The sequence below is a fragment of the Caretta caretta genome, chromosome 1 (assembly GCF_965140235.1).
Source record: "Caretta caretta isolate rCarCar2 chromosome 1, rCarCar1.hap1, whole genome shotgun sequence".
Taxonomy (NCBI): Eukaryota; Metazoa; Chordata; order Testudines; family Cheloniidae; genus Caretta; species Caretta caretta.
Genome location: NC_134206.1, coordinates 262,186,486 through 262,202,882, shown reverse-complemented (window position 1 = coordinate 262,202,882; position 16,397 = coordinate 262,186,486). Strand labels below are relative to the sequence as shown.

The 16,397-nt window shown below is 50.8% G+C and overlaps 1 protein-coding gene across 3 annotated transcripts in view; it reads right to left on the bottom strand.

Moving 5' to 3' along the window:
* Window positions 1–3,513: 3,513 nt before the first annotated feature.
* Window positions 3,514–16,397, bottom strand: part of L3MBTL2 (L3MBTL histone methyl-lysine binding protein 2) — a 23,096-nt gene continuing 10,212 nt past the window's right edge. For all 3 annotated transcript variants that reach the window (XM_048835010.1, XM_048835023.2, XM_048835017.2), the window contains exons 8-17: window positions 15,476–15,564; window positions 12,813–13,044; window positions 11,680–11,759; window positions 10,649–10,753; window positions 9,093–9,240; window positions 8,305–8,387; window positions 7,278–7,512; window positions 6,400–6,465; window positions 5,218–5,340; window positions 3,514–4,480 (exon numbers count right to left, since the gene is read on the bottom strand). In XM_048835010.1, the coding sequence (XP_048690967.1) occupies window positions 4,371–4,480; window positions 5,218–5,340; window positions 6,400–6,465; window positions 7,278–7,512; window positions 8,305–8,387; window positions 9,093–9,240; window positions 10,649–10,753; window positions 11,680–11,759; window positions 12,813–13,044; window positions 15,476–15,564 (1,271 nt within the window). In that variant the 3' untranslated portion in view covers window positions 3,514–4,370. The remainder of the gene's footprint in view (window positions 4,481–5,217; window positions 5,341–6,399; window positions 6,466–7,277; window positions 7,513–8,304; window positions 8,388–9,092; window positions 9,241–10,648; window positions 10,754–11,679; window positions 11,760–12,812; window positions 13,045–15,475; window positions 15,565–16,397) is intronic.

The following is a 16,397-nucleotide window of genomic DNA, read 5'->3' as shown; positions in this document are numbered from 1 at the left end:
TACATGAAGGGGCTGCAGAATCTCCCCTTTCTCCAGAAAAGAGGAAGCCACACTGCAGCGCATAGGTCCCCCTCACAGCACACTGGCTGGTGCCTGGTCTACATTGAGCGAGGTGGCAATGCTCTCTGCTGCCCCTTCAGGAAGAAAGGCTCTGTAGCCAATTTTCAGAGCAGCAGCCGTGTTAGTCTGTATTCGCAAAAAGAAAAGGAGGACTTGTGGCACCTCAGAGACTAACCAATAGATTTGAGCATAAGCTTTCATGAGCTTCATCGGATGAAGTGAGTTGTAGCTCACGAAAGCTTATGCTCAAATCAATTGGTTAGTCTCTAAGGTGCCACAAGTCCTCCTTTCTGTAGCCAATGTGACTAGCTACACGTTGTTGGAGAAGGTACATTTATCCATAATATAGGTATCACTGATCCTTTCCAATGCAGGCAGCAGTTGGATATATTCAGCGCCCCCCCTTCTGCCCCCTCCCATTTCAAAACACACTTAAAGGCAGTGAAAGACTTTTAAGGATTGGTGCCATCTAGTTTCCTGTGTGTGTGTGTGGGGGGGGTGTCAGTTACCCACAATCCTTTGCAATAGCAAACTCATCCCCAAGTTTCATGTATCGTTTCAACACCTAGGGCCAGACCTTTGGCTGGTTTATATTGGTGTAGCTGGCCTTGAGTTATGCTGATTTACACCGGCTGAGAATTTGACCTCTAGACTTTGTTCGTGCAGACTGAAATGGTCTAGGGAACTGGAGAAAGTGTTGATCGGTTACAAGGAATTCTGCAGGGACCTAAACTTCGGCCTGGTCTACACTGGGGGGGGGACAGGAGGAATCGATTTAAGTTACGCAACTTCAGCTACATGAATAATGTAGCTGAAGTCGACGTACTTAGATCTACTTACCGTGGTGTCTTCACTGCGGTAAATCGACTGTTGACGCTCCCCCATCGACTCCGCTTGCACTCCTCGTTCTGGTGGAGAACCGGAGTTGACCGTAGAGCGCGTGGCAGTTGATTTATTGCGTCTAGACTAGACGCGATAAATCGACCCTCGCTGGATCCATCACTGCCCGTTGATCCAGTGGGTAATGTAGACATTCCCTTCCTTAGCTATCTCAATTTGCCTTTTGCCATGCAAGAATCACAGGGCTACTCCCCCAGACAGGGAAGAGGCAGAGGACTGCTCAGGACAGCAAAAGCGTTTCACATCTGTCTGTGTAAGTGACTTGAGGCTGTGTGTGCGCTCATTCTCTAGTTCGCTTACAGCAACAGAATGCTAAGAGCCTACACCAGAGGCGGGCAAACTACGGCCCGCGGGCCACATCCGGCCCCTGAGCTCCTGGCCCGGGAGGCTGTTCCCCCTCCCCCGCAGCCTCAGCGCGTCGTGTATTAAACGGCCCCGCGTAGGACTGTGCTGCTGGTCGCAGTTACGGAGAGCAATTTACTGCACTACACCGGGGCAACGCTCTGGGCGGCACGGCTGAAGCGCCGCCAGCCACCGGTGCTCTGTGCTGTGCGGTAAGCGGGCAGGGAGCGGGGGGGTTGGATAGAGGGCAGGGGAGTTTGGGGTTGGTGGTCAGGGGGACGGAATGTGGATGGGGTCAGGGCAGTCAGAGGGTGGGGAACGGGGGGGGTGGGTGTTGAATGGGGGCAGTCAGGAAGGAGAGGGGGGGTTGGATGGGGCCGGTGGGGGGCAGGGGTTCTGGGGGCGGTCAGGGGACAGGGAGTGGGGCTGTGTGTGTGGATGGGGTAGGGGTCCTGGGGGGGCCATCAGGGAACGGGGGGGGGGTTGGATGGGGCAGGAGTCCCAAGTGGGAGCCTTCAGGGGGCGAGAAGCAAGGGGGGGGGGATGGGGGGGGCACAGTCCAGCACAGCCTCCCCTAACCAGCCCTCCATACAATTTCCGAAACACGATGTGGGCCCTCAGGCCAAAAAGTTTGCCCACCCCTGGCCTACACCATATGGATGTATTATACTGCAAGAGAATGGCAGGAAAGGACTGGCCTTGTCATTCCCCAGCACTTCAAAGAGTCATGTCCCTTCAGTATCACATGCTGCATGGGCTCTCTGAATTGCTGTGAGGAGAAATGGCAGGTGTGTTATCCCAGAGGGCCTGCTCCAGCCCCTTTGCTCACAGCTAATATTCCAGTTCAGAGGAAAAACAAACCTCAAAAATACACTTCCCCTGGGGCTGGAGTTTAACACCTCTGCAGCTCCAACAAGCAGTGCTCAATCCAGCATATTTGTCCATTACAGTATGAGAGGCTGGTGCCTGAATGCAGCATGGCCAATAAAATACATCTGCCATGCCTGGCACCCTTTCCAATGGTGGGAGGGGGGATTCAAAACCCTTTTCTTGCACTAAAGGCCCTGTCTCAACTTGGGAAATAGGTCATGTTTTGAAAATGTCTTTCAGTCACAACCTTTCTTTCTAGTGTAGGCAGGGCCTAAGTCAGGATGCGGGGTCCTGCCATTCCAACCATTGCTTCCTGTAGCAGACAGCCAGCTTGTGAGGGCACAAGGAACAGCAAAACACTCCAAAATGCCCTGCCCCCAGAGCAGAAAAGGGAACCTTAGAGATGATTCAACAGCATCCAAGGACCCTAAGTGGAAGTGAAAATCATGTTGAAACAGTATTCTCCACTATCTTATTCTCCTGTATCATATACTTAAATGACATGAGAGCAAACACAGTTCTTACCTGTATCACTGACACCTTCAGAGGATTAAAAATAAAGGAATGTTTAAAAGGTAGCATGTTAATCACCGCCGACAGAGTTTCTGCCTTTTGCATTTCACTCATCAAACTAGATGGTCAAACAAAAGTGAAATTGGCCTTCACTGGCCCATTCTTACGCACTAGCCCAGTGCTGCTGTGTTTGGGTTTCCACGGGGAAATGCAGAATTTTTTTTACATGAAAAGTATTTTATTCAAATTAGGAACCATTTTCAGGAAAGCAGTTATATAAATATGGGGGTTGAAAGTTAGTTGACAGCTTAAGGAAAGAGCCAGAGCCCCTTGAAAAAAATTCACTGGACAAAGGAGCTAGAACATCTATTACTGCACACCTGACCATCGACTGGTATGAAAGTCAGAGCTCAGCGTGGGAAGGGGAGCGACTAACGCCACAGGAACAAACAGTTCTGTGCCAACTGGTGCCAGGCAAAGTTCACCTCCCCTGCACACACTCCATCCAAGCTGGCGGCTCCATTTGCTGGGTGTACATACGCATCCTTCATGTTGCCATGATTGAGGACTTGACTTAGGGGACCCTTTCAGAGACCTAGAAAGCAATTCTACCACAGCGGCTGACAAGGAGCCTCCCCGACTGTGCCATGTTGCTAGCAGCTGGCACATGCTCTTTGCAGATCTTACAAACAAGCAGAGGTGGGTACATGAGGGCTAGAATACAACCACCACAACCACACCCTCCTTACTGCTTTCGTGTTCAGACTTCCCCCCTCACCTCTTGATCAGAGCAGGCATTTTGTCGTTTCTGAATCCAACAGACGAGTCTTTGACCTTCTATTACATTTTATTTACAGAGCATTATGGTACATTTCATTGGTGGAATTTACTCTGGGATTATAAAAAAATAATAATAATCCAGCAGCATTGTGCGTCCTGGAGGGGGGAAAGAGCCAACATAAATACCCTACTGTCTTTGTCTGGGCTGGATAAGATTTAGCTCATCTCACAGCAGGTGAAAAAATTAATTTATGAGTAAAACCAAGAGAGAAATTCCCTCCTGTAACTTGTTTTCTACCTCCTCCATTTCCCAGCTGCTCTCTAGAGCCCTCTTTGGTTCCAGGTCCGTGTCACAGAGAGGATGAGAGAGAGGGATGAGCACATCCTGGTTGTTCCCCTAGCGACAGCAGCCATGTTCCTGACTTACTTGCTCTCCCTGAGACCGCATACAGTGGTTGTGGTTCTGCAATTTCAATGCTTCTCAGATCACAGATCGCAGGCTCCAGACACCAGCCTGAAATGCTGTCATTCTCCACACTGCAGCAGCAGCTTCCTACAGAGCTCAGAAAGAGTCATGTCTGTGGGCTAATAGGATTTCCCAGACTCAGGAATCCACCCTCAGACTGCAGCCCATCAGCTAAGTATGAGCCATATTGCTTTCAAAGTTTGGTGCCTTTTCTGGAAGCTGTGACCTGGGGTTTAAAAAAAAACCCAAAATGGAGCTTGCAGACACTGGGGACTGTTCTTTTGCGAGGATAAACGGGAGTTTTGTGACATTTTGCGAGTGCTCAACCCAAAGGAACGACACCCCTTCTTGTCTCCTGCACAGCTTTACTTGGGGCTTCCCCAGAGTGCAGTGCACATCCTTGCTCAAGGCCAGGAGATCCCACCTGAGGGATCAGGGATTAGTCCTCTACCTCCTGTTTTATGCTGCTTATCAGAATGGGAAGCTCTGGGGCTGCGAATTCCACTGCTGACGGGTCGATAGTTTCCTCTTTTACTTGCACAGTGATAACTATTGAGAGACAGAAAGAGGATAAATCAGTCCACCCAGAAAGCTTCATTAACAGTTGGTGTCAACAGCTCCATGGGGCCCACTCTGTTCATATGGACACCCAGTGACAAATGCTTTGGGGGTCCTATCAGTCCCATTTCCCAACGAGCAGGTGCCCACATCACATACAAATACCAGCCCAATTGGCCCCTCTTCCTGGCAGCCTCAGCAGAGACCAAGAAGGGAGCAGAACACAGAGTGACCTCCCATCTCATCCCTCCAGATCAGGGGAAGCCTATGCTGTGGGTGCTATACCTGTTCTGGGACTAAACAGGGCAAGTCAGCCTCCAGAAGCAGCTGTGTCATTCTGGGACCTTTCTCTGTGGAGAAATTCTCACTCACTCACACAGTCAGAAACGCATCCCCACTGGGACCTGCTGATGCGGGACTCAGCAGCGAGGCGTGTCTCACATACAGCTGCTCACTGCATTAGGCAGCAGTCAATTCCTTTGTTTAGAGGCAGCTCTGTGTATGCTGGGGCTGCGCGAACCCTCGGCTTTCACTGCCATGGCGTTATGCAAACCCCCAGAACCTTTTCCGAGGAAGAGACAGTTAAGTCTTGGCTGTGCTGTCTCCCCAGCCCAGGCTATAGGGACCCCATGCCACGCCTGCTAGGAAGGGGAGCAGGCCACAGGATTGCTAATGGCACCCAGCATGTAGGAGAGGGGCTGCAGGCTGGAGTGACTCCCTCTCCTTACTCTCATCAGGTGCTGGCTCCTGTAAGGCCTTGCTTGCAGCTTTTGCTTCTCGCTTTGCTTTTGGGCCAGCTGGTTTCTTGGCTGCCTGCTTGAGGGACCGGGTTTTGGCAGACATCTTTTTCCCTTAACAAAGAAGAATAAAGAGAGTTGGGGAAATCTGTCCTTTTACTAAACACTGCGTTCAACCTCCCAGGGCAGAAGCTTCACGGGGCAGGGCTAAGCACACTTGAACAGCAAAACACATTCTGATCAGCTGCAAGGTCACGGTATTTCTCCCAATCGGACACGCTCCCAAGTTGCTGGTGGCATCTCGCTCTGAAGTGGTGGGGAGCCTCTGCAGGGGTTAACTCCCCACACTCCAAAGAGAGGCAGTGGAAGATGGCTATAACCACCTCTCTTCCCATCATCCTAAATATCAAGCTGCCAGTTCTTACACATTAAGGCTGTGGTTCAGCAAAGTACATAAGTACCTGAGTAGGCCCACTGAGCTCAGTTAAGTGCTTTGCTTAATCCTCAGGGCCTAGATCCTGAAAAACTGGCAGGGTGACCCTGTATTTGGTGTCTGTATAATTTTGTTAGTTAGGGCATTATGGCCTTTTAGACCATAAGCTCTGTGGGACAGGAAATGTCATTTACTATGTTTGTACAGCACCTAGCACAGTGGGGTTGTGGATTTTAGGTTCTCTGTCTCTCTCACACACACACACAGCAACAACATGGTCTGAGCCCATTAGCTTCTTGACCATCACCATAACCATTCTCATCATCCCCTAACACTAACTGTTAGAAGCTCACATCATGGACTGATTCCAGCTACCCAGGCCGGGCTCTCCATCATATCCACGGACAACGGGGAAGCTGCACGTTGCCGATGAACGTGTCAGTCACCTGGAAGCGTTCTCAGAGGCAGGCAGTCCTAGTCTAGATTGCAGCCAACCGACACAGCCTAGCAGCCTCCCCCCAAACAGTGCCCATGTCTCTCCTCAGCAAGAGCAGCATGACGAGATGCAAAGAGGAATAATGAAGCTATAAACACACACTGGACCAAGTGTACCCAGAGTCAGAAAAGGCCCCTCTCCTGCCTGCGGTTAGTCACACCTGAGAGGGTTTTTTTAACGGTTTCTAGCCAATGGGGGAAAAGAAGGGTGATGTGGAGGCAGGGCTAATCAAGCTATCACTCACTTTTCTTTCCATAGGGTTTCTTCTTCTTCTTCGGCACCTCTTTGATCTTCACTGGCGTCGTGGGCTCTGTCACCAAGGCAAGAGGAAAATGAAAGCTGAGCTCCATCCCCAGCAGATAACTGGGATGCCATGTTACAAGGCAGATACAAGACCCACATCCACCAGCCCACTCCCTCTCCCTGAGCCAGCCTGCCACAAAAGCAGAGGGAAGAGCTGGGCATAGTGGTGCTGCTAGGTGTATGGATATGAGGGTGAGCATGACAGGCTGGGCATAGCTGGGGGCGCAGTGGTACACCAGGGAAGATGGGGTAGGGCAGGGATGAGGCTAGCAATTCTGGGATGGAAGGAAGGGATCTGAAGTGTAGCAGTGGCAGCCCCTACTAGTTGAAGAGAGGAGTGACACTCGTGTGAGGTTCACCCTTATCCTAGAGACTGAGGGCATCAGAACATCACAGGGCCTGGGAAAGGGAAGGGGGGCAGAGCTGCACCTGCTTCAAGATTGGGTGGGGTGAGGCTGTACTTGAAGGAAAGAAGGAGAGTACAGCTAGAGGGGGGCATGGAAGTGCTCGTGTGATGCCCTGTTTCAGCAGGAGCAATCCCCCATTGATTGATGAGACAGAAGACAGGAGAGACTAAAATCCACCTCAAACTGCCAGTCTTCTCTCCTCACCACGCAGATCTGGTTCCTCTGGTCAGCGAGTGAGCCAGGCTGAGAGAGGGCGTGAGGGGCGCATGGAGTCCATGTGGGACTAGGGAGATGGTTTCTCTTCCCCACAAGTCACAGAGGAGCAGGACATGCAAAGCAGTGGGTCAGAAACCTGCCACCAAATTCAGCATCACCACAATCGGGGCAGAGGAACCAATCAGCATTCACCAACCTGGGGCCACTGGTGGCTGCAGCTGGTAACCCGTCAGCTCACACCAGCCTACAGCATAGATATCTGGTGACTCACAGTCCACCCACTGGTCATACTCGCTGTCCCAGCCATCAAAGTGGATGCTGAGGAGGCGGTGGACCACACGCTTTACGGTGGCCACGCAGATGAGTCGGGGCTCCATCAAATCCACTGCTTCCAGCTTCATGCCCGCCTTGAAGCCATGGTTTGGACAGTCCTGGGAAGAGGAAAAACCCAACCCAGTTACATCCAGGCCAATCCCAAGTCCTAATGCAAATACACCAGTGTGGTAATGCCTGTAGCTCAAGAAAAGGAGACAGAGCACAATGATGCCTCTTTGGTTTCTCTCACCAAAGTCCATATCGTGATACCTACGGGGGACTTCAGCTACCCCCATATAAACAGGCCCAAAGCCCACAAGCCCCGCCGTTCCGCAGCAAAGCTCAGCCTGACCACCGAGAGGCCAGATGCTAAACCAGGGTTTAGCTTTGCAGGGTTCAAAGGATGTCTGACTGAGCCCAGTGAGCCAGCATAGGCATGGGGACCGAGGAAGTGAGACAGGTGTGGCATTATCCCATGACACCATCATGCCATTTTGCTGGTGTGGAATGACTCCTGCCTCCCCCTCCCAGAGAGGGCTGCATTTCAGTGCGGAGATTGATCCCTGTATGGACAATCTGCGACGAGCTTGGAGATCCAAGTGTGGACTTGGAGTGTGGGCTTTAAAGAAATGCAAGTTGCCCTAATCAAAAGCCCATTCCATTATGAAATTCAGAGAAAGACACACCAGTTCATCACCAGCCACCAAGTGCTTTACTCATGGAGCCTACGGGAAAGAACTCAGGACACATCCACTGACAGCAGTGAAACCTCCCAGGCATTCCCAAATAGTTTCAGCCGCTAGCACAGAACAGCCCAGCTCAGAAACTCCCATGGTGTGTTTGCTCCTCCCTGCATGCTGGGTCCAAGCTGGTGTGTCTGCCTTGCCCCCCTCCCAGCCGGTACTCACCATGTTGAAGAGCCGCACTGGCACAGCTTTGGATTTGGTCTTTTCCAGGTAACTTGCCCAACTGAAATTCTTTGCATCATACCCTGCAAAAGTAGAAAGGTCACCGAGCATAAGAGCCGGGAGAAAGAGAGAGAGAGCAAGGAAGAAGCAGCAGCTCACAAGGCTCCACAGCTAGCCTCCTGGCACTTCCAGGATGCAGCTCAAAGGAAGATAAGAGGAACTGCATCGCTCTGCCACTGCACAGCAGTCCGGGACTCCTTTGCTGAGCACAGACTGGGAACAGCATCAAGTGGTGCAATAGGTTTGAGACGTGGACAAAGGTATCCAACAGGGACTCAGCTGAAATTGAACAGCCCCTGTCAATAACCACATGCAGGAGGAAATGGACTTTAAACACATTACTAGGCATGATCTCTCTCCTGCCACCAGGAACGTCAAGGGCAGTGTTGAAAGCAGGAGGAGACCCCCATTTTCTGGATCAGACAATCCAGGGGGTCTAGAATCCGCTACCAGTGACAGAGAAGGCAAATTCAGACCACACTTCCATTTTATTTCAGATTAGGAGCCATCAAATACCAAACATTCTTTGGAGCAAGGCGTGGGAGTAAGGCCAGTTCGAATGGATCAGCTGTTGCAACCTCACCAACCTTGACTCTTCAAAAAGAAGCAAGCAGGCCTGGGCCCCACAATTTTGGTCAGTCTGAGCCACAGTTGTGTCATCATGTGCCCCTAGGAGACGTGTAGCCCAGTGACCTTACAGTTCAGGGTGGGAGGTTTCAGAGTCTCACCTTTTGGAGGGGTCAGGTCGATGTTGTTCTTCTGGCAGAAGTTGACAGGGAAGATGGCATGTGAGGAAGCATGGTAACAGAACCAATCAGAGCCATCTGCAGATGCTGCCCCATCAATGCCAATCATGAGATAACCGTCCAGCAGGACCTGACAACACAGGGGGAGAGCATGAGAGGAGCAGCTTAGCTTGCTCTAAAGCCTTTCATTCTGAAAGATCCCCAAGACCTCTATGGTTTGTCTATCAGAGGATCATGCCCCCACTCGTGAAATGCAGCCACCTCTGGGGTGGAGCATGGTAGGTGCTAAACAATGCACAGCAATACACTCCAATGTTGTATCACAGATGGGGGAGTGGTAGCTTCTCCAGCTGAAACTGCAACAGGAGTTTTAGTCAACAGGACCCAGTGACCTGGAATGGAATTTGACAGGCACACAGGGCTGATGTCAATACTCTTGGGAAAAGTGCCATAAACTTAAATAGTCAGGAGCTCAGTTTTCCATCTCAAAGGACAGTGCCTCCAGCAGCACAGAGCCACCTCGAGGCAGTGCTGGGTCACTGGTTCACTACTGACTCAAGAGGGAACAGCACAACCCACTGACTCACCACCACCACTCCCCGCTGTGCCTTGGGAGTCCCCATCCAATCATCAACCAGGCCTGACCCTGCTTAGCCTATCAAATATAGCAGGCGCACATGATGCCAGGGCTAACAAAGTCGCCTATTCGTTCCCACCAGTTCCAATCCCTCAAAATGGATCGCGCCAGACACGGCTTCAGGGGAACATTTTCTGGACAAATAAAGAGCCCTCCTGTAATCTCTAGTCAACCTTTTGCTTCAAGTCCCCCCCTTCGGGTTGTACTGGGAGCCGATGATTTTCTGGGAGAGAACTGGAAGCCCACGGTGATGCTGCCTCTCAAGTTATGCAAAGTGGACTAGAGTCTAGAGAAGGAAAAGGCTCCCTGGGATCCTATCGCCCAGCACCCTGCCAAGTGATGCAAGGCGCTTCACAGGGAGCGAGCAGTGAGGGGAGAGAAAGCAAGACTGGGAAGCCAGGCCATGCAGAATGTATGAACACACACAGTGCTTCCCCTAACACTCCCTGCATCCCTTTATTCCTCAAAGCCACGCTCTGTATGCCGCGCTGACACCCTCCAGGAGCTGCTGAGGTCTTCTGGGAAAGCAGATCCTCCCTTCCGATTATCCAGGGGCAGAGGATGTGGGAGAAGAGCATAGCACATGTGCTGCATTGACAAGGAACTCAACCTGCTGCAGGCAAGCACACCTGTCCTCAGGCAGCATATACACATCTGTAAACTGACCGCAGCCTTGAGTGCCCCAGCTGCTGAAGCTGCGGGCAGCCTGCTGGCCCCTGAACAAGCACCCCAACCTCCTTCCCTGCTGCCTCACTCCCTCAGAGCCCTCCCAAAACAAGAGCCCTGCCTCCTCTCTCACAAGCCCCCGACAGGCCCTCTACCTCGTCCTGCTCTCTAAGGATGCTGAGCAGAGGCTCGGATGTCATAGGCTTCGACTCTGTCCCCTATCAGCCCAGGTTACCTTGCACACAGTAGCCACGCAGATGTTGCCCAGATTCAGGGGGTCAATAGCTTCCAATTTCATGCCTTCCTCGAACCAGCCACCCTCAGCGTAAACAGCCCGCACCTGAAACAGACCCCAGGGAAAAGACAAACTGGGCGTTACCGTCAGGACCATGGCCCGTCTCTGAGTGTAGAGGGGATTCAAAGACATGGCGGGGCACAGCAGGGTGGAAGAAGGGGAAGGGAAGGGAAAGGAAAGGTTGCCCTGAAGCAGAAAACCAAATGACTGAAACACGATTGGAGGGGGAGGGGGGCGCTAATGTGATTCAAAACCAGAGGCAAACTAACCCCAATGGAACAAAGAGAAACTCCCATAAATCAATCAATAAATCAATCAGAAGAGCCAGCCATGCCAATGCCATCCCCCACCCAGAGCCAACAAGCCTCCCAGCCTCCCATGGAGCAAGCCCTTCCTTCCAGCCCAGCCTCTGTAGCACACAGGCCTCTTACCTGACCTCCCTCAGTCCAGCCCAATCTCGTGTCAGCATCCCCTTCCACCCTTGGCTGAAGACTACTGTGCATTCACCACCCGATCTAAGTGCAGGAACACCTCCCCCGCGACCCCTGCACAAGCCCTCTCCCCAATCGAGCCTCTCAGCTACTCCTCACCCGAGCCCCTAGTCCTGTCTGCATCCTTGAGTCCCTCCACCCTGACCTTGAATGAGCAAACATCCTCTCCTGCTCCTGACCACATCCCCCACCCCATCCTCAAACATCCCCCATTCCAGCTCCAAGCCCCCACAGCACGCAAAGCCTCAGGGCAAGTGAACCCCCTCATTCCAGCCCCGAACAAGCCCACTATGCGGAGTTCTGTGGGCCAGATACTCCTCCGCTGTTGCAAGGGAGAAGAGAGCTCAGCATCTACATGGGTTAGAGTCCAAAGAGCTGTGCTGAAGTGCAGGATGGGTCCTACCGTCTCCTGGCAAAGCTTCCCCCCTCATCCCTTCTTTGCCATGGCAGTCTCAAGGCGCGAGGGCTGAGCTCTCCTACCTTCTTGAAGAGGTAGGGGACAGCGTCACAGTAGATCTTCCGGAAGGTGGGATGGTTTGCCATGTCACTGCGCTTTTCTTCTGCCAGGGGAGGGAAACAAGGAAGAGAAGCAGAAATGAGACATCTACTGTGACAGAGGGGGAGTCCTGCTAAGTCACCATCTGATTGGAAGTCAGCAGCGATAAGAAACAGGAAGGCACCAGCTAGTCAGAGGGGGCTGGAAGGGGATGTTCAAAATTACAAAGGGAAAAAGGATCAGTCCCTTTGTATTACCATGTCCTGTATTATGGGAATAAAGGGTCCCTTGAACTCAAAGGATGGTAGATTTATCACGGATATAAACTTCTATACACAATATATGGAAACCAGGCAGAGATGTGCTCTGGGGGCTCAGCAGAAGAAAGGGAAGGACACCTATGCTGAACCTGGATTTCTTTTTTAAAGCACAACAAAGCATGCTAGCCCCTTTAGGAGTGGGTGCTGCTAGGCTGCCTCTTAATAATAATGAGAAGAATTCTAGGAACTGATGGGAAGAGTAGTCCAAGGACATATGATGCCTCTTGGTCCCTGGACTCCCCTGGGGAACTATATTGCCCACAAATTCCTCTCCTTCAAGGGCCAAGCCCCAGAAAGAGATGACCTAATGTCACATGCTATTAAAGGGGCCAGCAAGCTTCGTCACATAAGGCTCAATAAATGTATAGCCATTAATAACATCTGTAACTATGCAGGCTAACATAAAGGTACAGTGTACTCACACTTCAGGGGGGAGAAACTGACTGCCTCTTGGGGAGTCGAATAAGAAATCACACTTGTACCACTGACATGCAGCAGAGTTTAATTGGCCAGGTGCATTATACTGCGTTGTTCGGCCTTTGCAACATCTCATAATGGATACCAGAGGGTAGGTTACATGGCCAGACAGAAGCACTGGTCTGCTACGCTAGAAGCAGGTGATGTGATTACGACAGCTGGCCCAGCTTGCAAGATACGGGATGGCCTTGTCAGAATCAGAACCATTCCATGAAAACCCAGGACTAGGGTCAACTCTAATCTTGTGTCAGTGTCTCTCTGGGACCAACCAATCGACAGCAGGCTGGGAGAGTTCCGGGAAAGGCCACATGGATTTGTACCTGTCTTCTTGATGTTGTGACCCACCCTACGTGACCAGCCCACTGGGTGGATCAGAGTGCTCCACATATGGCACCAGAAGTCATCATCGCTATCCCCATCCTCATAGAGGAGCCTCAGCCGGCCACCAATCACTGTGTCCACTACTGCCATGCGTGTCCGAGACACATGGGTCTTGTCCACTACCTCCACCCGCATGCCCTGACGGAATGGGTACTTCATGTTTTCCGCCATCTGCGAGGACAACAAACAAACAGGATCTCTCAGATCCCTTCGTCCCCAAACGCTTTACACAACACGACTCTCTCCACACGCACACTGATCACTTGGCTGCACGTCAGTGCTGGGAGGAACAGACACCTCGAGGGAGGGACACAACAGCCATTCTAAGACCGTATACAGGGAGACTTTGGCAAAGCAGTAAAGTGCCTAAAACCACTATGGCTTTCTGCTAAAAGCAGCCAAGTCAGCAGGCTGTAAATTGGCCGTTCAGCAGTCTCTGTTCAACCAAGGCAGGAGGGGAGGGGGTTTTTTGGGTGCCACAGAAAGGGCAGCTTGACCCCGCATCCTTCCTGATAAGAATTGTGTTGAAGTTGCTGATACATGCATCTTAGAAGAGCAGGATGTGCCCCAGGAATGTCTATTGGGGCCTCAAGGCTGCAAACTCTGGAAAAACCCACACCTGGTTCATCGATAATCAGAAGGAACCTCTCGCTTGACCATTGAAACTGCTTACTTAAAAGTTTGCTTTAAGGGACATGTCATTCTATTACTAATGTATAAATAAGGGGAAAAAGTTTGAGGTAGGGGGACTCTTCAGGACTGGACTCTCCCTCTGGATGCATTTTGTGTTCCCCACTAGCAGACGGGCTGCCGTTGTGCCACTCGAGAGCCACTCTCAGCTTTGGTAATTATCAAGGGTTGGGGGTGTTTTACTAACCTGTTGCAGACATGTGTATGAGACTAAGTAAAGTTTAGCTTTAAGTGAAAGCACTCTGGTGTTGTCCTGTTTGTGCCAGCCATCAATCGGTTGGACGGCCGTGTCTCCCCTGATATATTTCCTGACACCACTTTGCACAGACTAAAAGTTACCAAGAGCTTTGGGTTGAAAGAACCCCGGGTAACAACCGTGCCACTGCACAACTGGGGATAAGAAGGGCTGAATAACCAGTCCTAGTGAAATCCCTGTTACAATTAGAGTTTGGCAGAATGTAACGCCTCCAGCCCAAACTGGGCCAGTGCATGGGGCTCACACCTCACTTCTGGTGAAAGTGGCCATAAGGTCTTCCATAGCTACCTCTGGTCACAAACTTATTGGAGTCTCTCAGTTGACTCAAAAGGGGAGTGGGATGAGGCCCTTTGTTTCACACTTCTTAGAAAGACTGAACCTCCAGCAACACCCTCCAACCCCACCACTGTCCTGGAGCACTTGTACAGACTGACTAAGAGACTCTGTGCTAAGTCACCCGCATCACCCTCACTTTTCCTTGGGGGGGACTCCCAAATTTTGATCAGGCCCAACCCAACCTATCCTTGAGAACGTTCAAAGGCATCTGTAAAGTACCTGTCACCTTGGTCTATCAGAGCCCAGGGTCTCAGAGTGCAGTGAGATCTAATGCCATGTGGCAAAACGCACATTAGCAACATCTCTGTGGGGACACAACCCCACATGTGCCTTGTAGAAGGTTTTCTCCAGACTTGGCCATGAGGAGTAAGTGTATTTGTGTCTGGGAAAGCCTTGGATATGGTAACATTCCAGTCTCTCTTTAGCACTTCACTGCCAGCTCTCCCAAGAGCTTGTCTCCACCACGGCTCAGTGGGTCTGACAGATTATCCCATGAACAAACAGCTTCATTGTAATTGCCTCAAACCATGGGAGACTCTAGTTCGGTGTCTCCAGTTCAATGTCCCTGACTACCCTGGATCCTGCAGATAAGTGAATCCCGTCAAGGTCTTTTTCTGCCAGCCATTTCATGGTATTATTTTCCCCATCAGAAATTTAGAAAGAAACTTTTCAAAACATGCCAGCAGGGGGAGCCTGCCTTCTCGCTCGACTCTGACTGGAGTCACATCTACTAACACTCCTTCCGATTATTAAAAAAACCTGCCTGTCAAGATCTTAATGAGTTTTCACACCCAGTGCTACTGACTGTGTGCATTTCAGGAGAGCCAGGGACGCTAGTCTCGTCAGTTTTGTTTTTCTCTCATTCCCCAGCATGTTGCCGGGCTTCCAAAAGTGAAGAAGAATGTTTCTATTCAAAACAAACAGCTCATTCACTGAAATAAAACAATTCACATTAAACAGCAGGATTTACTTGTGTGCGTGCGCACAAAGGAAAACAAAACCCTCACCAATATTTTGGGCCTCAACTGTTTAAGAACATCCTTTTAAGTCCTGAAAGAGAAGCAGTCAGGCTGACTGGGTCAAAGGAACCCACATTGCCAAAGGAGCATTCTGTCCTACTGTCCAGGTGTGTCAGGCAGCCCTTAAAGGAAAATGCCCTCCCCCACCCTGCACTATGCTGGTTCTCCCTCCCAGTACCAATGAGCAACAGGAGAGGTAAACAGAGCTTGAACCAAGAGAGGGAGACTCCCCCCACAGTGCTGTGTCTCCATCTGTGAACTGGATGGATGGTTGAACCTTTCCCTTGTCCTTCCCCTTTACCTTGATGTGGAAATCCACAGGGATGGTCCTTGCTCCCACCAGCCTTTTCATGAGGTACCCCCTCCAGTCTGTGTACTTGGCGTGGATGGCTGTACAGAAACAGAGAACAACAGCTCATGTTCCTTGCCCATTGCACCTTCATGAGGACACAAAGTTAACAATGCATTTGACCCCTTCCTCCTTTCCAGGAATTGCCGGTCTAAATTCAAGATGTTCTTCCCATTCAGATACACCAATGATCACTAGTCTTTCACTCTCACACACTCACAGCCACACTGCAGCTATATACGAGCAGAATGTCAGGTTTCTGATAAGCTCACGGAACTTTGCCACCATTTGGCACAGAAAGTAGAAGAAAATTCATTAATATTCTTTCCGTTATCTTTGCACCAAGGAGCCCCAGTTACAGATCAGGATCCCATTGTGTTAGGTGTACAAATACAGAACAAAATGGCAGCAGAGTGCTATTTAAAATAGTGGCTGGTACAGAGGAGGTAAGTCAGCCCCTAACACAAGAATGAAGGGGCACTTCATGAAAATTAAAAGGCACCAAATTTAGAATGGATAAAAGGAAATCCCTTCAAACCAAGGGTCTGTTGGAGGTGGGATACTGAGCTAGAAGACATGTGCCTTGGAAAACTTACAAGCTAAGATCCCAATCCTGCAATTGGATTGACACACATGGACCTGTGCACCCATGCAGGGCCCCACTAATTTCAAAGGGGCTCCATCTGGGAGCAAGAGGCTGCCCATGCTGATATGACTGCCAGAGCAGGGCCTAAATTGGGACACGAGGTGGTATAGATTCCAAAGCCAAGAAGAGACCATTATGATCCTTTAGTCCAGTGGTTCTCAACCTTTCCAGACTACCCCTTTTCAGGAGTCTGATTTTTCTCATGTACCCCAAGTTTCACCTCACTTA